This window comes from Cucurbitaria berberidis, assembly GCF_010015615.1.
Source record: "Cucurbitaria berberidis CBS 394.84 unplaced genomic scaffold K460scaffold_1, whole genome shotgun sequence".
In the NCBI taxonomy this organism is placed as follows: domain Eukaryota; kingdom Fungi; phylum Ascomycota; class Dothideomycetes; order Pleosporales; family Cucurbitariaceae; genus Cucurbitaria; species Cucurbitaria berberidis.
In genome coordinates this window covers 1,459,696-1,480,654 of record NW_024468935.1, presented here as the reverse complement: position 1 = coordinate 1,480,654, position 20,959 = coordinate 1,459,696, and the positions used below count along the sequence as shown (strand labels likewise).

Here is a 20,959-nt window from a genome sequence, read left to right as displayed (position 1 = left end):
CTACATATTTGTATCATGTGCAGATGTGCAGCCCCGATCCAACCACCTATAAATTCTCTAACCCCTTTCTCCCCTGCGCATAGCATCGAGTCAATAACCACAACCTGATTCGTCACGGAACGCCTCCTGGGTATATTAACGCCAACATGCGGGGCCGAATGTCAATGCGCTCCTTACCCCAGCTACTTTCCACATCCCGCTGTGAACGATCCGTAGCGACCGTCTCACCGGCATGCCGCAGATTACTCTAGACATGACAGCGCCCCAAAGTCTGGAGCATATAGATCCATCCACATCCCCGCCCGCCCGGACATTGGCCACCGGACGTTTGTTTGCCTCACTAGTTCATCAACGTTTGGGACATCACTACAAACCCTATCTCTGGATTTCAGTTTTGACAGACTAGTCCAAGAAGAGGCATGGCCCCTGTCGGCGCTGCCGCTGCCGCTCGACAAGCCGCCCCTGTACTAACGCGCATCGTTGAGCAAGATACAGTACCATGGTATCGAAAGAGGAATCTGAGGAGACTCTATCTACTGTTGCTACCGACGTGTATTGGAATCGAGATGACATCAGGTTTCGACTCGCAGATGATTAACACGGTGCAGATTGCGCCATCATGGCAGGCTTGTAAGTAGACATGCAGTTTGAGTGTATAGACGATCTAACGGACGCAGACTTCAACCACCCTCGAGGAGCACTCCTTGGTATAATATCTTCGGCATACAATCTAGGCGCCATCTGTGCACTCCCTCTAGTCCCGTACATAAATGACAAATACGGTCGACGATGGGCGATATTCATCGGCTCTTTGATAATGGTCGTCGGATCTCTAGTTCAAGCGCTCTCCGTCAACGGTACCTTACCCGTCCACATTCTCCATGCTCACTCCCTTACTGACATATACAGCTGGAATGTACGTCTTCGCTCGCTGGATCCTTGGCTTCGGTATCCCCTTCTGCATTATTGCCGGATCCGCCCTTATGGGCGAACTCGCTTACCCCAAAGAACGACCGATCATGACTTCGTTGTTCAATGCCCTGTGGTTCGTTGGAAGCCTCATCGCAGCGGGCACAAGCTATGGGACACAAACTATCAAGTCTGATTGGGCGTGGAGGATACCATGCTTGTTACAGGCTGGGCCAAGTATTGTGCAGATGATCTTTATATTGTACGTTGAAACGACTTCTCCCAGTGTCGACGTTAGGGTAGTAAATTTCGCACAAATGCTGACTTGAACATAGTATGATCCCCGAGTCCCCCCGCTTCCTCATCTCCAAAGATCGCCGCGAAGAAGCATACCACACCCTGATCACCTTCCATGCCGAAGGCGACACATCATCTCACTTCGCCGCAGCAGAAATGGCTCAGATTGAACACACTATCCGCATCGAACTCGAGAACTCTCAACGCTCATGGCGCGAGATGATCACTGTGCCTGGCCTACGCAAACGCGTCATCATCGGTTCCTTCCTCGGCCTATTCACACAATGGTCAGGAAACACGCTACTCTCCTACTACCTGAACGACCTACTTCGCCTGATCGGATATTCGGATCCACAGTTCGTTGGTAAACTCAATGTTGGGCAGAATAGCTGGAATTTGGTCAGTGCTGTGTGCATCTCGCTGCTTGTTAGGAGGTTTCCGCGACGAAAGATGTATCTTATCTGCGCGAGCTCTCTGCTGTGCTGCTATGTCGCTTGGACCATTGCTGTGAAGACTTACATGAAGACCAAGCGGGCTGAGCCTGCACGGCTCGTCATTGCTATCATCTTCATATACCAAGCGTGTTATAACATTGGGTATAATGCGCTTACGTACAGTAAGTCTACTTCCTTGATCGCTCGAGCAGGAGAAGCAGAGACGGCTTTTGGGGGATGTTGAATGTATGGCTGACTGCTAACGTAACGATAGCGTTTCTCGTTGAACTGTTCCCCTTTACCCAACGCGCGAAAGGGATCACAATCTTTCAGTTCTTCGGGCGCTCCGCAGCCTTCTTCACGACGTTTGTGAATCCGATTGGCCTGCATGCTATTGGCTGGAAGTGGCTGACCACATACTGTTGTTGGCTAGCTTTTGAAATTGTTTTCATCGTAGGTCCTCTCTATCTCTCTTCTCGCTCTATCCTATAATTTTGTTTTCAGTACCTACTGTCTCCTTCATCTCACTGGATTTTTGAGGTGCTAACGATCGCAGTACCTCATGTTCCCCGAAACCTACGGCCGCACACTCGAAGAACTCGCTTTTCTCTTCGAAGACCGAGCGCTCGCGGAAGAAGCAACTAGAAACGTTGAGAAGCAGATGGATTATGCGGCAAGGCGGTTTAGCAGGATGGATGAGCGAATGAGCTGGGAGATGGACGTTGTGATACCGAATAAAGATGGTAACAGCAGGGATAGGGGAGGGAGGGTGGAGGTGAGAGATATGAGGAGAGGGGATTGGTGGGAAGATTAGGATTCGTCACTGCGATCGACATAACCCCCATCTCTAATACTCTAATTACCATTTCTGAGTGGTGTTTCGTCTTCCCCGGTCTTGTGTAGTAACTACGCCTGTCGGCAACAGTTGTTCGTCCTGCCTATATGGCCGAAGCCAGGCTAGAATCGATCTTGCACCCATTAATGGTCCCAGTTTACTCGCAAAACATATTGTATAATTCTAAACCCCTAGAGGCCTTTGGCAGGTGAACATTCTTTAGCGGGGCTTCAGCAGCCCAGAGTCTTGGGACCATACTTCTCGCTTCGCTGTCTGCCCCACTCTACACACAAAGAGCCCCACTGTCGCGAAAACTTTAGTTTTGAGTTACAGTAAGTTTTAAAAATATGCTTGCTCCTATCTAGCTTCTCGATGCGCTCTTTTCTGTGACTATATTTATTCCAATTTTGAAGTCGCCCATCGGTTTTGTAGTGTACGTTTGTCCTCAAGCAACACTTCTCACTTGCCCCCGCTAATTGCCTCATAGGTAGCGGTTATCACTCCGGATTCTGATTATTTCAGTGTCTTCCGGCAACCCCGGTTCGATTCCGGGCAAGACCTTTCCTTTTTGTTGCTTGCTCTGTCCCCCTTTTTGTGCAAGTGAAAGGGTCTTCTGCGGGTTTGGAGTCGCCTGTTCACCACGCCTTTTCCGTGACATGAACATTGAGTCTATACGCCGGCAAGTCTGTCTAAACTGACTTGGAATAGCAAGTTATCATGTCAATAGATGTATTGATTAGTCTGTATTACAGCCCATGACCGTTTCCCTAGGCCTTCCCGCTGCTACCACAGATATCCATCCACCTCTCTGTCTCAGCCTGGATGACTCTTATTTGCTCATCAATTAACTTAACCAACGGCATACTCGCCGCATTCTTCCTCAAAACCTCGTTCCCAACCTCCAGCAGCAGCTTATTGACGTTCAGCTTGACCGCACCAGATCGTATACACCGCTGCATAACTTCGGCTGGGAAGTCATTAGTCCCGTGTAGAGCTATCAAGATGCGCTTGTTGATCTGCTTGTCTATTGATTCGAGGCGGTCGTAATGAAGCTGGCCTTCTTTAGGGCCACCTGGGCCGTAGTCGCCATGCACATTGCCAATCGAAGGGGCGAGAATATCAACTCCAGCTGCGATGAAGTTGTCGACGTCTTCAGGGGAAGTAAAAAGGGCTACCATACGTCAGCACCGCAACGTTGCATGGGTTCTGGCTGATGGTCTTACCTTCAAGGTCTCCAGTATCCGCGATACCATCTTCGCCACCTTCTATCCTCCCACTTTCGGCTTCCACTGCTATGCCTCTATCATGGCACTCTTTCGTTAGGACTTTTGTCTTTTCCAGGTTCTCTTTTTCATCGTAATGAGACATGTCTACCATTACCGAGTCTACCGGTAACGTTGCGATAATTTCTCGGATATGCTCCACGCTCTGCGCATGGTCGATGTGTAACGAAAGTGGTACTGTCGCAGTCTTTACAGCTACGGCAGCGGTAAATGCAAGAAGTGGAAGTTGTTTGAGTGTGGATGGAAAAAGTTGAATAATCAGAGGTGAACGTTTGGCTTCTGCTGCACGAACGAGTGCTGTAAGCTGTTCGATGTTGTAGCTATGGACTGTCAGAATGCGTTTATACAGTTTTCAGGCGTTTCTTACGCGATCGCAGCCATTACGCCGTATTTGCCTACAGCTGCGGCATTGAGAATCTGTAATGTTCGGTTCTCTTTGGTGATCGTCATGATGGAAGTGTGCAGATTAAGTCTCTCAATCGTCAAGCAAGTCGGAAGTGTTGGAAGTGCAAGCAATGAATGAGGGAGCGGGAAAGACAGATGCGAATCATCACGTGTTCGGAACTTTTCCGGATCTGCATATGTCTAATAAGCTGCCGTCGCTAAAAACGGAGAAGCTGCGGCAAAATTATGATTCAATTGGGCCCCCCGTGTTGGAAAACTTGAATCATGCAAGTTCCTTGCTAGAATACCGCAGTTGCGGCTACGATTGATGGAAGGGTGGGATGATGTGACCCGTAACGAGGCACAAGATCTCAAGCGAGTGATGGGCATGAACCTTCTCGCTGTCAGGCATCAGACCGCGCCCCACTTTTACCCCACTAACTCTGATCCCATGTGGAGATCCACCTCTGTTACATGAATCGCATCGTCCTGGAAGACAGCATCTCTGATTCATATTCTTACGTGTCTGCTAAGCTTCGGTTCTTGGCTCGCGACGCTGCTGGTATACTCGGAGGAAAAGGATATGCGGGCACGCTGCAGCTGCATTGGACACAATTGCTACGCTTTGAGCTGTAGGGATAAATGGACCAATAGTATACGCGGTGGCCTCTCGATGCCGTCGGTTTAACCAAGGAACGTATGCAAGCAGTTGAAAGCATGCGGGATAGGAATACTGACTTAAGATTACTGAAAATGCCTTTGATTCATTTTCCGGCTCGCCAATAATTGGCAAGGTCGTTCAACAGTGTCTTTGGTGGGAACTTGGTTATGTCCAGTGTCTTCTCTAAGAGGTGCAAAATAGCCGTTTGCTTGGCAGGATTTTGCACACAGAGGCCAGCTGAAGTTTGGTAAGTGATCTAGTCGCCGTTCGCATGCATGCTGGGTGAAACTTACCTGCGTAAAGCGCTTTGAAGTCCGCGAATGCACCTTGATGGTCTTTGCCGTGATGCATCATGGCAATACCGCACACAGTCTCAACACTGTCGTCCAAAAAGCGCTGTCGAAGCCGAAAGTCGTCCATGCCTCCCATTGAAGGCTGGTTGATGAGAACGATGATTCGAGCGAAGTGAAAAGTTTGGATGGCGGCAGCGTAAGACGGGGGATGAATCCAAATGGGTGCGAAGAGATTGCCCGGTTCCGGCTGTGATACTTTATAGATGGGCTGAAATGAAGGTGGAAGTGCATGATGCCAGTCCTTGAGTGCTTGCATCAACCTCCCACCGTGGTCGATGCGCGTGATGATGCCGTCCTTCTTCTCATTTGCAGCGAAATCGACGCATCTGCCGCAAATGTACATAATCCTCAAGCATAGTTCATCTGGACTGAGGTCCGCTATTCGCTTGGTAGGTTTCCAGATTGTCAGTACTCGCCGGCTTTCACGGAAGGCTACCCATATATCTTGACGTATCCAACCCCACCAGATAGCCCTTCGGAGAGGGTCGCTGCATTCTCCATTATTATTTTGTGACCTCTGTATCCAGAAGATCCCTCTAAGATGTCTCTCCCACGCTCCATTACTGTACTGTCCTGATGCGTCGAACATCTCATATGTGCTAATAAGGAGGGCTGTCGCAACGATCTCTCGTGATTTGGAGTATGATGGGTACAAGAGATTTTGTGAAAGATAATGCAGCGTCTCGTAGTAGTACTGCGTCGCCACTTGGAGTACTGAGTTCGGGAAGTTGTGCTGGTCGCTCCTGTCAGATTCCACGGAATGCTCACTCAGATTGAGTTGGTGTAGTTGCGGCTCATTGATAAGCGCCATATGTCGTGCTGCTACAGCGAGTAAAGACTTCAAGACGCCGACATTATGTACTGCTAAACCAGGAAGGGTGGTTGTTAATTGTCTTGAAGTGTCGTAGAGGTCCAATATGGGTCCGATTACGCTGACATAGTGATGAAACAGCACGAGCTCATCGTCAGTTAGAGGTATGTTGTCCGGACAATTCCACTGTTCTTGCGTTGAGATTTCTGCTTCCTGGTCTGGTTTTGGTACCTGCAGTTGAGGGTCTATGTTGCCTGCATCTGGCACAGGACTCTGTCTTCTCGAAAGACGTGTTCGATCAAGATCTAGATGAAGATTGTATTTGTCGATGTTGTTGATCGCGTCCTCAGCGAGTAGATCATACCATTCAGGTACCGAATGTGGAGATGGAACGGAGGCTACATTGGTCAATGGTGAATCGAACAGCAGTTCAGGCGAGTTGATGAAGATGCGATGCTCGTTATCTGCTGAGACGGATTTCGCGGCCACAGCCGGAGATGACGAAGTAACCAAGGCATCACCCTGTGTCGGCGGCGTCGACGTATTTGCAGAACTCGATCCATTAGGGGTAGGTTTCCCTGAACAGTCGATAGCCGGTGCGTACAAGCATTCCCTGTCAGATTTCGCGCATGTTGCGCATCGAGGCCTCAGCTCATCGCATTTGACTCTTCTTTTACGGCATGTGAGACTGGGAGAAAATATTAGCGTTTTTCTGAGCGCTTGTAAAGATGGTAACATCAACCCGCGTATCGTCGATATATGAAGACACAAGGGTATGCGCCAGACACGTCGCGAACGGAGATTAGCGTCGATGATGCGCGTTGGTGCGTCCCCAGGGATGTTAAGCTTACCAGCCTGTTGTCGCCCGCAAGCCTCGGGCGCGCGACGGACGCGGTTTCCGGGGTTTGGGAACACTTGCTGATGGCATGGGCATCATACGAAGCCTTTTACATCTGCGATGGCTTCGCGTCGAGGGTACTTTCGCTTCGAGGGTGATAATTAGCTGATGTGCAAGGTGAAGAAGAACAAGCGAACTCCACAGCTTCTACCCCGGCTTCGGGTTCAGCACTCCAGGAAGAGTGCACGTGAATACGCTAGTGACACACCTACACTCCCAGCTATACTCGATGGAGTTGATGGAATTGATGGAAATGGACAGTGTTAGACCGGGTTGATGTGCCGATAGTTCCTTTGTGGGACGTTCCAAGCATACACTGGTAAGGAGGAAGGCAAGAACTCTGGTGGGGCAGAGGAACATTCCTTACCGTCAATCCATGGAAATATTGGAGGGGCTCTGTAAGCAAAACTGGTGTAACACTGCATTGAACTTTCAGGGAGCGCAAATTCCCGAGCACCTCGTGACGCCACCGCTTCAGGTCTGCTTGAATTAGTTGACTTTGGCTTGACTGTAAGTTTACCTAGTGAACAACCACCACGACTTCAACTCTGCATCCAAGGTTTGTGCAGCTGATGTAAATGCGTAAGTCGTTGAATATATTCTATGGGAATCATAACAAATCGTAGTCCTAACACCTTCCATTGCAGAAGGATACTTAGCAAAGAACGCTCTACCAAGCACCAACAATGCCAGCAACTGGGATATCAATTCCAGTAGTGTAGCTGGCGCTCTCTGATAAGAGATATACATATGCGCCTCCGAGCTCCTTAGGATCTGCCAACCTGGGCATACCGCCATAGTACTGCATCTTCAGGTTCCAGTCTGGCGCCTTCTCGACATAGTATGTCATCTGCGTTCGTACGAAACCGGGCGAAATGGAATTCACTCGGATACCATGCTTCGCCCACTCCATAGCGAGCGTGTGTGCCATGTTGCGAACAGCCCCCTTGGTACCGCCATATGGTGCAGAAGGTGCGGCTCGATTCGGGCGGTACGAGGTCATCGACGCGGTGAAGACAATGGAGCCCTTGATGCCGAGTTCGATGAATTTCTTCGCAGCGGCCGTTGCACAAAAGTATGCGCCGAAGACGTTAAGGTTGAACAGCTGCTCAAGCTGAGGCCGATCAAAGTTCAGAGCCGGCTGGTGCTTAGTCATGCCTGCATTGGCGATCATGCCATCGATGCGCCCGGATTGCGCAACAACCTCGTCAATGGCCTTGGTCACACTCTCTTCCGAAGTGACGTCGCAGTGGAGGTAATGCAGACGTTTGGGGTTGGCCTTCTGGAGTGCTTGGAACTCCTCGCCCGGCTCGAAAAGATCGAGCGAATAGATGGCAGCGGCATCGTTTGCGAGGCAGACAGTCGCGAGTCCCAGACCAATTCCTCGGTTTGCGCCAGTGATGGCAACAACCTTGCCCTTCAACGTAATCCTCCAGTCGAAGTCCTCCTTTGGTTCTGTTGTAAGGTACACTGGGTTTGGCACGGACTGCTCGATCTGTGTGCCGTTGCCATTGGCAGGCGCAGTCGAATCAGCCTGAGACACGATCGCGGAGGGAGACATTTGGTAGGTGCAAATGGGAAACTCGACGGACAATGAAAGATGAGACGAGAAAGCAGATTCAGAACGACTGTCGACTGAAAACACTTGGCTGGACCTCGAACACTTAAGTACAGAGCGAGGACGTACCCTCCAGAACGTGTACCAATAAGACCTTGCGAGCTGTACCGATTTTCTTTTTATGACGAGTGGACAACAACGCAACTCAGGCACTACTATGTGGGGGTCCCGTGGAGAGCGAGCTCGTTCCGAGCGTGTAAACCGAAACGGACTGCATTCATCGCTTCTTCAGTTCCTTAACCGTTCTGATCCGTGAGTCCTCGCCTATTGGCACAGCCTCGCCTCGAGACACAGTTCACTCGACACAACCGCAAGAAGTCTCCGTCTCACTCGGAGCTAATCACTTCTCACGCTAACCCGCAATCCTGAGCAGTTCTGCCAACGTCGGTTGACAGTATGGGGTCTAGTGTAGATAGCAAGAGCGCCAAAGAATCTGGGGCGGCCCATGCTCGTTCAGGCGTACCGGTACAGGTCCAAACCTTGACTATAGCATGTCGATCGTTTCATCTATAAAACCCCAATGGTATCTCACCATCGTATGACTATCTTGACCCATCGAGCCGGGAATTCTTTCAAGTCTTGCTACGGCACTCTAGACTTCGGATTAGTTGACTAGTCGTTACTGCTTGTTTCAGTTGCATCGGGAAAGCCATGTCGTCAAAGCCACACTCTCTGGAGGCTGCTGATGCCAAAACCATGAACAGCGCAAAGCAGATCGAGGTCGTGGAGGAGCTCACATGGACGCCAGAAGAAGAGAAGGCACTTGTCAGGAAGATCGATCTCTTCTTGCTGCCGACGATCTGGCTCATGTACCTGCTGTCCTACATGGACCGTACAAAGTACGCACCCTTCCTTTACCATATAACTTCAATCGCTAATGTCGCTTCAGTATCGGCAATGCAAAGATTGCGGGAATGGGCACCGACCTCAAACTCACGTCGAACCAATATAGCATCGCTCTAGTGGTCTTCTTCGTCACATATGTCGTCTTCGAGCCCCCATCGAACATGCTTCTTGTTCGCATGAAGCCATCCGTTTACCTACCAGTTATCATGACAATATGGGGAGCGCTCACATGTGTCATGGCCGCTATTCACGACTTCAAGCAACTCGTCGCGCTCCGCATTCTAGTCGGTGTTTTCGAATCCGGTTTCGCACCAGGCATACTATTGATCATCTCATCGTGGTACAAGCGAGACGAGCAGTCGAAGCGCTTCGGTGTATACATGTCCGCTGCCATTCTTTCCGGTGCATTTGGCGGTCTTCTCGCTGGCGCGATCACAGGTGGCATGGACGGAACTGCAGGACTTCGTGGCTGGAGATGGCTCTTCATCATTGAGGGCATTGCAACTATGGTCTGGGCTATTGCCTCTTCCTTCATCTTGCTCGACTTCCCGGCCAACAGCACCCGCTTGACGGAGCGGGAAAGGGCTATTGCTATCGCGCGCCTGCGAGACGGCGGTGTGCAGACCCACGTCACTGGTGAGGAGAGAATTGGAAAAGCAGCATCTTTTCGCCTTGCCATCTTGGACTGGCGCACCATCGGCTTCATCCTGGGTTACATGGTAAGCTCTCGCCTCAATGGCCACCATTTCACGGACCGTGACTGACAGACTGCAGGTTATCGTCGGCTCCTCAACCCTCTCGTACTTCTATCCCACGCTCGTAAACGGTCTGGGCTACACATCCACCGTCCAGGCACAATACATGACCGTCCCCATCTACGCTGTCGCCTTTGTCTGCACAGCCGCAACCACCTACTTCGCCGATTCCATCTCACACCACCGCGGTATCGTAATTTCCTGCTGGCTCTGCTTCTCGCTCATCACATCGATCTTGGTGTGCACCATTTATAACTTCACTGCGCGGTATGCGCTGCTCGTTCTCATGGCTGCCGGTCTGTGGGCCTCGAACGCAGTAGCACTTTCTTTTGCTAGTGCGACATTCGGATCGATGCAGCCTGAGGTGCGTGCCATTGCGCTCGCTTTGGTCAATGCTCTGGGCAATTTGGCGCAGATTTACGGCGCGTATCTTTTCCCTGCGGACGATAAACCAAAGTACCTCATGGGCTTCGGTGTTATTTCGGGTATGCTGGGCTTCGGCTGCTGTGTATATATCTTCATGCATGTTGCACTCAGGAGGAAGGAGGGCCTTGGCTTCTGGTGAGGTAGGACAGCTAGTGGCTGAGATGTAAAGCTTTATTGATACCCTATCACACTTTAGCTGTGACGTTTGTATATATGGGTTATGAATATGAAGATAGCACACTGAATCCAAAATACTATTTCAACAACAATGATCGATTCGCATGCAGTTGTGATCACGACATTATATGATGAAACACGAGCCCAGGAATGGTATGCACTGACTGTAGGCATTTGTTCCTTTCCTACTTCCTTCGGTATGCTCCACCTGCCCCATGTCCACTCTAATTCTCTTCCTCTGTACCATGATTTCTACTGCTGCTGCTCCTTTGCCATAATATGACACATGTACCTATCCTGCTCCTTTTAGGTCTAAGTATCTTCTATTCAGAATCTTATCTTTCTGACCCTCTGCTTCTTATATTCCATCCACTTATCCAATTACGAATCAACGCTCGGCTCCTCATCCGCGTTCAACAGGCCTCTTCGAGCGAAAGCCGGGATGACAATTGCATTCGCATCTCGGATGTCGTTGACGAGGCCATTTTCTATCAGAGTCTCAGAGATTGCTCGCAGCCAATCATGGTGATGACGGATATTCGTGCCCTCATACTCCGGTCGATTCGTATTTGTTACTACCTTGTGCAAACGCGTGATTTGCCCAGCCACCGCATCAATAAACCCTGAAAATATCTCGAGCGCGCACTGAGTCGGTAGTGTACAGGGCATATCGACCGAGATGAAGCGATCAGTGCATGCACCAGTCTCATCCACGGGAGCCGTGTACGTTTCCATGTGTGCAAGGCTCACTCCGAAAATGGGCCAACGGGGTGAGGGCGAATCCCAAACACCCTTGAAACTGACTTCAGCAGTGGGGAGAGACCGCCAGGCTAGTCTTTTGCCAGTCCAGGCTTCCAAGTCCTGGAATTCTTTGTTTCCTTCTCCTAATGGATATCTCCCTAGCAAACGCATGTAGCTTCTGCGTTCCAGAAAGGGAGGTAGAGGTATACCTCTCGTTCCCTCCTGCTCTTTCTCAATCTCTGATAAGGTCTTAGAACCGCGGTACTTAAGGCTGTACGTCCAAAGGGCTAAAATAGCATGTAACCGATTGTTGAAAATGAGCGTCCTTATACCTCCATAACTGGGGAGGTCAAGCTGAAGTCGAGAGTAATATCCACTATAGTCTTCTTTTCTGTCATCCACTAGATGCGTCCATGAGAAGCACGTATTACGACGGTCTTCTTTAGTAAGCAGATAGCCCTGATCCTTGTACTGCCCTATCAAATAGACAGTGCGTTCGATAGCTTCAACAAGGTTCTCCGCTAACTGCACAAGGCTAATGTCTCTTTCTGTTGGGTTGGACTGTAGTGTCTCTCGTAGGACTATCCTGGGGTCTGCGATAGTCATCAGTCTCGGAGTAGAGCGATTCTCAACACGGGCAGAGTCCCAAAGAGTCCAGGGCCGAACATCTACGCCCGTGGCATTCGTCACCCAAACTATGGTATATTCCATAGAGCTGCAAAACGGCGCGATTCCTGGCGCTTTGGAATCTCGAATTTCCTCCACCAACCGGGCAACCAACCGGGCATAGATCCTCTCGTCTTTGCGCACGAAAAAGCCATATCCGCCTGTACATATCTGCAAAGAAGGGGAGAGATTGAGATACCAGAACAGACCAGCTGGCCACTCATGGAGACACGCGCTGCCAATTGTAAGTGCTATCCAGTCAGGATCTGATGACCCAAGCGCTATCGCTTTTGGTTTACGCGAGAGTCCTCTTCGTACATAAGAACGGACGGCAGTCATGACAGCTGTAGCACCCAGTTGAATGATTGTAGCAGACCAGTGCAACCCTCTCAATCCAACAAACTGGCAGATGAAACCGGAAAGAGAGAGTAAAACAGCAAGGACTGTGTTTGCCTTGTTATGAACATTTGGGGGTGAACTCTCTCCCGCAAACCTCGACGTGCGGATGCTTTTGTTGCCCTCTGAGTTCAGGATAACGAACGGGCTGTATCGTTGATCCCCTATGGTGCAAGCCATTTGTAGACGGAAAATAGTCTTCACTGCTGCCGGCTTGGAAGGTCTGAACACGTGCTCGGTGGTTGTCGTTTCGATGATACGCGAGCATAGCGCCATACCGATGAACAATGCACACGATCCAGCAAGAAATACTGGATACGCGTAGCTTTGAACTGTCGAGTTACCTTTTTTCTTTTTCCAGTGATAAGTCATAATTGCTGTAATAACCAGGGCGACAGCTTGCAACGCTACTCCAAGAATTGCGAAACTCCAAACCTCCCTATGGCTTGGCGAGGATTTGTCAATGTTGAGTGTTATGTTTGGGGACTGTGAAGGGAGTTCACTAATGCCAGAAGCAAACCTTGTAGACCATTCACCTGTTCCGACTTGTTCGAGCCACCCACTGTTGCAAGCCATGGAGAGATTGCCCACCTGAATTTCGTCATCTGTGTCGATGGTTTTCTGCTCGGTTAGTATTGATCCTCTGCTCGAAGTCACCTAGACTTACTTCGCGCTCTCCTTCTATCAGGCCTGATTCCTGCTGAGCCTGAAATGAACTTCTCCCTCCCTTCCCCCTGTGCACCACCAGTTCTATGGTCGGGGCATGACCTAGTTGCCGAACAACTTCATTGCCGTTCCATAGTTCGGAGACTTTGGTCGAAGTTGAGGACAGCAGTTCCATCTCGGCTGTTGCTTGATCTTCTCGCGCTCTGGAGGCTTCTATTAGTGTTCCTGGTGGACGGTTGAACAATGAGCGTTCCAACGCGAGGTACTGACCGACCGATCAAAGCTTTTAGAAATCTGACACGCCCGACTCTAATCGTGGAGACTATGGCAGTGATAACTCCCAGCGGTCCAACTGCAAGGAGGATGTTGTCCGCCCAGCCGAGCGACATGGTGAGGAACTGCTTCGTAACTTGCTCTCCGAAGAGCGTTAACAGAGGCGCTAGATCTGAGAACAAGTTATTCGAGAATTCTTCGCCGGCGAATCCAGAGGGGAGAGTGGGTTCAGGATTAAGGGGCAAGGCTGTGGGCGTGCCGCTGGCGGTTGAGGTGCTCGTGGTAGGCGCCATGACGTCGGTAATCGTGAAGCGGGAAGGAGCGAACAATATGAAGTGACGCAGAAGCTCCTACTGCCAGTCCGTCTGTTGATTGTGAACGGCAGAAGACATTAAGAGAAGATCAGCTTGCACGAGGCTGAACAGGAAAGCTGACGGGTGAGCGCTTACATGCATACTGCGGCCTGTTACAAGCATTATTAGCGAAATATACAACAAGTCGCATCATTGGACCAATGAGACAACTGCGGCAAGATCAGGACAACAGCTGAGTATGTGCTTGAAACCACCGGTGGGTGAGACTGAAGTCAGATTTTAAGCAAATAAGGGTCTACGACAACTTGGCGCTCAAGCATGTCTCCAAGTAGGCAGGACGTGTGCAGTGTGGGTATCTAATGCCAAAAGTGAACAAAGTCTGCGGGAAGACTAAGTTGAAGCTTGATTCACGTCTCATCAGTAGTCTATAGTCTTTTTAATAGCGTCGTAAACCCCTGTTTCAATCATTAATTGGGTCGAATCAAATAAGTGCAGAAGGGAAGTACTTACTCGTGACATCAGGTATGATGAACTGCTCATACATCAAACCGGTATGCGTTGCCCACCCCGTGACCCTCTTAACCGGCGCTTCTAATCTCAGGAAAGCACGCTCTTGTATCGTCGCAGCCACCTCAGCACCAACACCCGCATTCATCATGCTCTCATGCACAACAATAGCTCTGCCCGTCTTCTTCACACTCTCCAGCACTGTCTCTCTGTCCCAGGGGTATATCGTCCTCAAATCAATCAGCTCTACACTGCATCCAAAGTCCCTCTCTGCTGCTGCTATCGCGGCCGAACACGTGTATAGTGGCGTGCCGTAGGACACGATGGTGACGTCCTTGCCGGGTTTTAGGACCTCGGCCTTGTCGAGGGGAAGGTAGAAGGCGTCTACGGGGACGTGTTCGACGGCAGCGCGGTAGAGAATTTTGGGTTCCATGAAGAGGACGGGGTCTTGGCTGCGGATCGCGGAGAGGAGGAGGCCTTTGGCTTGGACGGGTGAGCGGGGTATCACGACGCGTAGGCCGGGAGTGTGGGTAAAGAGGGCTTCTGGGGACTGGGTGTGGTATCTAAAATTCGCGCGTTAGTACATCAAGACCATGGATGTGTGTGTGTTTTCTTACAGAGCACCGTGTCCCACACTCCCCGTTGGCATGCGTATCACGAGCCCACCACAGTGTACACCGGTGCTTCCTGATCTGTACCTATACTTGGCTGCCTCGTTGTGGATCTGGTCAAATGCGGGAAAGACGTAATCTGCAAATTGCACTTCTGCGACTGGCTTCATGCCCTCTGCAGCGGCTCCTATGGCGAATCCCACCAGGCCTTGTTCGCTCAGAGGGGTGTTGAAGACGCGTTCGGTGCCGAAGTCTGCGGCTAGGTTCATGGTGCATCGGAAGACGCCGCCAAATTGTATGTCCTCTCCAAATACAAGCACTCTTTCGTCGGTCTGCAAGGCATACCGTAGCGCCTCGTTGACTGCGGTATAGAGGTTTATGCGCTTAGTTTGCCCTTTGCGTATGTCTGCAGGTAGTTCTGGGTTTGACAGAGTAGATTTAGCAGTGTGATGGAGTATTGGTATTGTATCGTATTCCACGGTGCCATTGAGGCGTGCGCCAGCTGCTCCTGCAGAGTACTGTTTACTCTGGGCTCGATGTTGACAGCGGGGATGGAGTGACGCTTGAGGACGGAGCAGGTACCGTGACAATACGCGCATTGAGGGTGTTTTGGACGCCATGTTCAAGAAGGTAAATGTAGCCAGTCTATGCAGCAGCACCCACGAGATTTTGAAGACAGGAGTCGCATTCTGAGCGAAGCCAGCAGTGTGAGCCGACGGTTGAGCGGTTGCATGTCACGGCTACCAGCGGCTCTCCAGCTTCCCCATGGCGGAGTTAAGCGAGCAGCAGGGGTAGATCCAGATCACGTGATGTGGGCCTCCCAGAGCATAGACGCACGATGACGCCCTAGGGCTAAAATAATGGTTCCCACGGGAAGCGGGGGGGCTGAGGGAAGCTTTTTCTATTGCAGCGTAGGCTCTTGGCAACGGGGGTTTGGGTTTGCTTCAGGGCATTAGTATCGAGTATTAACGACTATTATGAAAAGAAGAAGAAAATTAGAGTGAGAGACACCCAGACGGATCACACGGCTCGGGAATAGAGAGCTTGGCTACCTCTGTGAGACTTTGGAGGCGCAATTGCTCCTCGAGCTTGCGTCTTGGGCCCCCGGGCGCCGCACAGACGCGCCGCCGAACCGCTGCTTCTGTTCTGCATCATTATTTGCGTCGCGCTACATTCAACCTCCATCATCCCTTCGTGTTTGCCCATCTATACGGAGATCATCTCCATCTCCCGCACTTAGGTGCTCCAATCTATCCCAGCTATGGCTATCGCCATGAGCGCTGCCCGCTCGCGCCCGGGCAATGGCAATGGCCTGTCGTCTCGCGTCAACATGCTCCTCATCGGCCTCTTCCACGCCTTCGCGCCCCTCGTCAAGGCGCTCCCCATGCCATTCGCCGGCGTCGTGCATGCCTTCGTCGATGAGGACCTGCCCAAGTCGCCCAATGACGCGAGCCTGTGGTTGTACCTGGGCGTCGCAATCGCACTGGTCTTGGCTGGTGGTGTCTTCGCGGGCTTGACTATCGCGTAAAGCCTCCCATGGTCCCGCCGTTGTTGATCAGTACGCTAACAATTGCTATTTAGTCTCATGGGCCAAGACGAAATCTACCTCCAGGTCCTCGCCCACTCTGGCGACAAGCACGAGCGCAAGAATGCGAAGAGAGTGTTGGCGCTCCTGAACAGAGGCAAACATTGGGTCCTGGTGACCCTACTCCTCAGCAACGTCATCACCAACGAAACCCTTCCTATTGTGCTCGACAGGTCCCTAGGCGGAGGATGGCCTGCCGTTGTCAGCTCCACTGTGCTCATTGGTATGTGCATCCAATCCCTCATATTTGACTTCTGCTGACCTGCCCTAGTCATCTTTGGCGAAGTCGTCCCCCAATCCATATGCGTTAGGTACGGTTTGCCAATCGGCGCCTTCATGGCGCCTATTGTGCTCGCCCTCATGTACATCATGGGAATCGCCGCCTGGCCCACCGCGAAGCTTCTCGACTACCTGCTCGGCGAGGACCACGGAACCGTTTACAAGAAGGGTGGTCTGAAGACACTAGTCAGTCTACATCAGTCGTTGGGCCTAGAGCATGAACGTCTCAACGAGGACGAGGTCACCATTATTACTGCTGTCTTGGACCTCAAAGCGAAGGCTGTAGGCGACATCATGACGCCCATGAAGGACGTGTTTACTATGTCGTCTGACACCGTTCTGGACGAGAAGATGATGGACAACATTCTGTCTGCCGGTTACTCCCGCATACCTATTCATACTCCCGAAAACGAGAACAACTTCGTTGGCATGCTACTTGTCAAGATGCTCATTACCTACGACCCTGAGGATGCCCAACGCGTGCGCGACTTTGCCCTGGCCACCCTCCCGGAAACCCGTCCGGAGACGAGCTGCTTGGACATTCTCAACTTCTTCCAGGAGGGCAAGTCTCACATGGTTCTGGTTTCCGAGTTTCCGGCTGAGGCTCACGGCGCGGTTGGTGTTGTAACCCTGGAAGACGTCATCGAAGAGCTCATTGGAGAGTAAGTAAATGCTGTGAAGCTATCTGAACGTTGTTCTAACTCTAGTAGGGAAATCATCGATGAGTCTGATGTCTTCATTGATGTTCACAAAGCGATTCGACGCATGGCTCCTTCCCCCCGCGCTCGCGTTCCTAGGGGCAAAGTTGTCGCTGAACTTCCTCGAATCCCCTCTGCACAATCGATAATAGACGGTGAAACGGACGTAGAACAGAAGAGGGCAACGGTTCCTCGCAAGACCTCTATGCCCGAAACATCCGAAGGCCTACTCAAACCATCATTTACCCTGCGGCGTCGCAGTAGTGGTAGCAGGGGAACAATGGAACCTTTGCGGAGCGATGACCCTGAAGTTATGCAGCACCTCAAACACTTGGGCCCGTCGAATGCTGCCCAAAGACCAAAGTCCACGCGCATCAACACTGTCAAGATCAAGCCTGGCCAAACTAGCACGGTCCCCGATATTCCGACGACGATACCAGAGGACGCTCGACCTGCGTCCGAGGGCGTTATCGCTCAGGAATCCCATGCTCCGGAAGGAGGAATTGGAGAAGGCCTATTGGCGTCTGCGGGTCGTGAAGCCAGCGATGGTGTTCATAGTGTTGCTGTAGGATATGGTACTATGGCTCCCAGTGGCGACCGTATGTCTTGGAAGTCTGGACGATCTGGACTCAAAGCAGCAGAAGAAGAGCCTGCTTCACCGAAAACCAAGGCGGCTAATAACGACGAAGATACCTATCTCGTTGTCGATAACCGAAACAAGGATGACGGCTCAAAAGAACGGTCGCGCTCCGTCAGCACCATCGCCTCGCTGCATTCTGTTCGATCGCGCTCGCGCAGCCCGCCCAGAAAACGACACACTGCTCGAAGCGGTAGTATCTCCGAGAACATTGTGGATGTCAACGGCATCAAGAAAATTGTCTTGGAGACGACAAGCTCTAGTGATTCCGAAGACAAAGCCATTCGCAGACAAGCAGAAGCTGACGGTGCTGAAGATCAGAAGTCGGAAGCCGAGTCGGCCAATACTGGCGGCAAAGGCGCAAGCAAAAAGAAGAGAAAGAAGAGAGGTAAGAAGAAGAAGGGCAATGCCGGTGATAGCAGCGAGACGCAGCCCTTGCTTGGAGATGGCTGAAGCAAGTAAATGTACCAAAGCAAGCACGTCGTTGATGCATAATTTCCAGTCACACTTAGCGAGGCCGACGCAGATGCGAGCGATGAGAACATAATGCCTACGCGCTCTAGGTTTGGCCCGAGTCGGCAGCGGCGGAGGGAATCTTTTTCGGTCATTAATTCATTTTTTAGGGGACGATGGGAAAAACGAGGTATTTCTCAAGGAGGGTGGGGAATTTGATATCTTCTTTTTCGCGCTGTATTATATTAAAAGCTAGGAATACAGCTATGCGAAACCATTGCGAAGTTTTGTACAATAATACGGGTCTATAATATAATCGACTTTTTTTCGGAAGTGATCTCTTTTCTCCTGCTTGGAGTCAGGACCTGGAAATGCAGAAGTTCAGAGACGCATCAATAAACTTTCACGCGTCGCATTCAGTAAAGTATGCCTCTTGGTGGAAGCTGTTAGTAACCCTCGGCGTTGGGCGGAACAAGTCAATTACCCCAGAGCATCGTAGCCGTTAATCCTGCAACTTTTATGTCCAGCCTTCGCTTCTCTCTAGAATTCTTACCACTGCGCCCTTGTGATCCACACTAAAGTGTCCCGTAGATGCAAGCGTCTTGCTGACTGTGATATGAAAGTAGAAGACTTGTGCTGAGCAACGGAGTTGATACTGTAGGTAAGGATATCCGCGAGAATCTGACTCGCATAGCTTGAAATTAGGTATTTCACCCTACCTACGCCGTATCCGATTTGCTAAAATTGTTCTTCTTTTCCTTCTCCGCTCTCAAAATGCTTTCCGCTTCCTGCCTCAGATCCTTTCCAACGAGTTTAGTTAAAGCTTCACATGCTTCTACTGTAGCAAAAGTGAGCGACGACCAGTCTGCTGGCGGCGGACTGAGGCTTCCTAAGGGCGAGCTGTTTCCCAAGTCTTGAAGATGGCGGGCGATTATGTCGGGACGAGGCTTCGCTAGCAAGATAATATGGATCAGTTGACGAATCTCCCAATCTGCACTTCTAAAAAATCCCCCTTCATTTAAAAGCGATTCGATGACTGGGAAACATTCCCATAGCACAAATAACAGTTGCCATTCAGTCTGCGGAAGTCCTTGCAGCAGAGATTCCTCTTTGTTTAGGCAAAGTAGTAAAGTTTCGACGACACCCTCCCTGATGTGGCCATTTTGAAGGATTTCCCCCATGATATCTGCAAGCTTTTCCAAGGAGTTAACATGTAAATCAACCAGGGCTCTGAACACAGCTCTATCTTCCGTCTGTGAAGCCAGTATCACAGCTCTGCGAAACATTTCATCTGCTGAAGTTTCAGTCTGATCTACCCAGCACAGGAACTCCTCCTTGAAGAAGTAGAGTAGGCTTGTTAATCCCATGGCATGGTAGTATGGCGGCTCATCATTGAATTTACGGAGGGAGTGGAAGACAAAAGGACCATGCCAGAAACCGGTTGGGCCTGCAATTTGAGGTTTGCTGGTTGAGGCGCACTTGAGGAAATATTCGAGCTCAGACTTCCTGTAAACCGAGCTTCCCACCATTAAGTGACTTGGATTGACAAATTCAAGGAGGGAGCCGACGCCATGTTTCAGAGCCCAGGAGTAGATCATCATATCTTGGGAAATCCAATCTGATCTTTTTGTAATACTTTGACGAAGTCGTCCCTCGGTCCTTTGGAGGCCTCGTAGCTCATCCTGATTCTTTAAGACGGTTTCTACCCTTTGGCGATGCTCCGCTTTGTCCCAGGGGCGGAACTCAAAGGCAAGCTGTCGATTCAAAGCGACACGCTTAAACTTAGCCCAGTTGATACTATCCGCCCTCAGGTGTGCCGTATGAAATGCCCAAAACGTGATGACGTAGTCGAGCAATGCATACTTTTGCACTAGAGTATCTGATGGTTTTGTAACGACCGGCATCGCAAAACTGATCTGGCTTTCTGGCTTTGCCTGCGACATTCCACGCCGTCCCTGTGTCCAGGATACAAGTCTTCGAATAGGTGCTGATAGTGGCACAGATGCCCATACGAGTTGCTCAATTCTAGATTTGTCGATATTGGTAGTCTCTTGAATTCGAGCAACTTGAGTGTCGAAATCCGTGAATTCCAGATATGCAAGGCAAATATCTCCAATGTATGAGTCGGCCGTAGAGAAGTCGAGAGAAACAATACTGTTGGGTTGATAGGACCCTGGTTCCAAGGAGACACGGGATGAGCACAAGTACTGCCGGACTGTTTGGTGAACAAACGTCACTGTGCCATCTTCCTCATTTAAGACGACTAGATTACAGCAGCAGCTGATGAGTCTCTCTCCTGCACCGCTTGCGGCGTGATCGCTGCGGAGAAACGTGTCAGATTTGTCTAGCCCTACAGCTTCTTCCAGTTCATCGATCCGTAGTGGACGCCGTGCGCCAGTAACCCAAAGAAATACCTTTTGCATCTTGTCAACCTTTGCTTTGCCAC

General features: G+C 50.7%; 8 protein-coding genes and 1 pseudogene across 9 annotated transcripts; 4 read left to right on the top strand and 5 right to left on the bottom strand.

The window, feature by feature from the left end:
- Nucleotides 1-419: 419 nt before the first annotated feature.
- Nucleotides 420-2,454, top strand: K460DRAFT_326693 (hexose transporter-like protein; the record flags this gene model as incomplete). Its single annotated transcript, XM_040930632.1, has 6 exons — nt 420-630; nt 678-857; nt 910-1,171; nt 1,245-1,822; nt 1,915-2,093; nt 2,197-2,454. 6 exons carry the CDS (start codon nt 420-422, stop codon nt 2,452-2,454), a joined length of 1,668 nt encoding a protein of 555 aa, XP_040792694.1.
- Nucleotides 2,455-2,952: 498 nt separating this feature from the next.
- K460DRAFT_t15 lies at nt 2,953-3,036 on the top strand (annotated as a pseudogene). Its single transcript has one exon. The product of its transcript is annotated as a tRNA-OTHER (tRNA).
- A 150-nt stretch (nt 3,037-3,186) lies between these two features.
- On the bottom strand, nt 3,187-4,245 carry K460DRAFT_381959 (fructose-bisphosphate aldolase). The gene is made up of 3 exons (XM_040935385.1): nt 4,126-4,245; nt 3,699-4,078; nt 3,187-3,646 (listed from the first exon to the last, which is right to left on the bottom strand). Exons 1-3 carry the CDS (start codon nt 4,206-4,208, stop codon nt 3,243-3,245), a joined length of 867 nt encoding a protein of 288 aa, XP_040792693.1. The 5' UTR covers nt 4,209-4,245; the 3' UTR covers nt 3,187-3,242.
- A 661-nt stretch (nt 4,246-4,906) lies between these two features.
- On the bottom strand, nt 4,907-6,901 carry K460DRAFT_350230 (uncharacterized protein; the record flags this gene model as incomplete). The annotated part of the gene is made up of 3 exons (XM_040931488.1): nt 4,907-5,040; nt 5,097-6,655; nt 6,819-6,901. The coding sequence occupies 3 exons, from the start codon at nt 6,899-6,901 to the stop codon at nt 4,907-4,909; spliced, it is 1,776 nt and encodes a 591-aa protein (XP_040792692.1).
- Nucleotides 6,902-7,443: 542 nt separating this feature from the next.
- On the bottom strand, nt 7,444-8,426 carry K460DRAFT_300859 (NAD(P)-binding protein; the record flags this gene model as incomplete). The annotated part of the gene is made up of 1 exon (XM_040929849.1): nt 7,444-8,426. One exon carries the CDS (start codon nt 8,424-8,426, stop codon nt 7,536-7,538), a length of 891 nt encoding a protein of 296 aa, XP_040792691.1. The 3' UTR covers nt 7,444-7,535.
- Nucleotides 8,427-9,134: 708 nt separating this feature from the next.
- K460DRAFT_372481 (MFS general substrate transporter) lies at nt 9,135-10,649 on the top strand (the record flags this gene model as incomplete). Its single annotated transcript, XM_040934513.1, has 3 exons — nt 9,135-9,322; nt 9,373-10,048; nt 10,104-10,649. 3 exons carry the CDS (start codon nt 9,135-9,137, stop codon nt 10,647-10,649), a joined length of 1,410 nt encoding a protein of 469 aa, XP_040792690.1.
- A 1,685-nt stretch (nt 10,650-12,334) lies between these two features.
- On the bottom strand, nt 12,335-13,962 carry K460DRAFT_326679 (uncharacterized protein; the record flags this gene model as incomplete). Its single annotated transcript, XM_040930631.1, has 3 exons — nt 13,427-13,962; nt 13,208-13,359; nt 12,335-13,095 (listed from the first exon to the last, which is right to left on the bottom strand). Coding segments are annotated over exons 1-3 (1,209 nt in total), but the record flags the coding sequence as incomplete, so codon positions are not given.
- A 23-nt stretch (nt 13,963-13,985) lies between these two features.
- Nucleotides 13,986-15,581, bottom strand: K460DRAFT_300851 (thiamine diphosphate-binding protein). The gene is made up of 3 exons (XM_040929848.1): nt 14,868-15,581; nt 14,254-14,813; nt 13,986-14,198 (listed from the first exon to the last, which is right to left on the bottom strand). The coding sequence occupies exons 1-3, from the start codon at nt 15,479-15,481 to the stop codon at nt 14,161-14,163; spliced, it is 1,212 nt and encodes a 403-aa protein (XP_040792688.1). The 5' UTR covers nt 15,482-15,581; the 3' UTR covers nt 13,986-14,160.
- A 541-nt stretch (nt 15,582-16,122) lies between these two features.
- K460DRAFT_270891 (DUF21-domain-containing protein) lies at nt 16,123-18,513 on the top strand (the record flags this gene model as incomplete). Its single annotated transcript, XM_040927685.1, has 4 exons — nt 16,123-16,385; nt 16,443-16,669; nt 16,718-17,387; nt 17,436-18,513. 4 exons carry the CDS (start codon nt 16,123-16,125, stop codon nt 18,511-18,513), a joined length of 2,238 nt encoding a protein of 745 aa, XP_040792687.1.
- Between the last annotated feature and the right edge of the window lie 2,446 nt (nt 18,514-20,959).

What these genes read in the sequence shown, in the direction of transcription:
- K460DRAFT_381959 (XM_040935385.1), bottom strand. Translation starts at nt 4,208, where the DNA reads ATGACGATCACCAAAGAGAACCGAACATTACAGATTCTCAATGCCGCA. An exon ending in GGCGTAATGGCTGCGATCGC is followed by an intron (nt 4,079 to 4,125) that starts GTAAGAAACGCC and finishes GACAGTCCATAG; the next exon opens with CTACAACATCGAACAGCTTA. An exon ending in GGATACTGGAGACCTTGAAG is followed by an intron (nt 3,647 to 3,698) that starts GTAAGACCATCA and finishes GACGTATGGTAG; the next exon opens with CCCTTTTTACTTCCCCTGAA.
- K460DRAFT_300851 (XM_040929848.1), bottom strand. Translation starts at nt 15,481, where the DNA reads ATGGCGTCCAAAACACCCTCAATGCGCGTATTGTCACGGTACCTGCTC. An exon ending in AGTGTGGGACACGGTGCTCT is followed by an intron (nt 14,814 to 14,867) that starts GTAAGAAAACAC and finishes CGCGAATTTTAG; the next exon opens with ATACCACACCCAGTCCCCAG. An exon ending in CATCATACCTGATGTCACGA is followed by an intron (nt 14,199 to 14,253) that starts GTAAGTACTTCC and finishes TGATTGAAACAG; the next exon opens with GGGTTTACGACGCTATTAAA.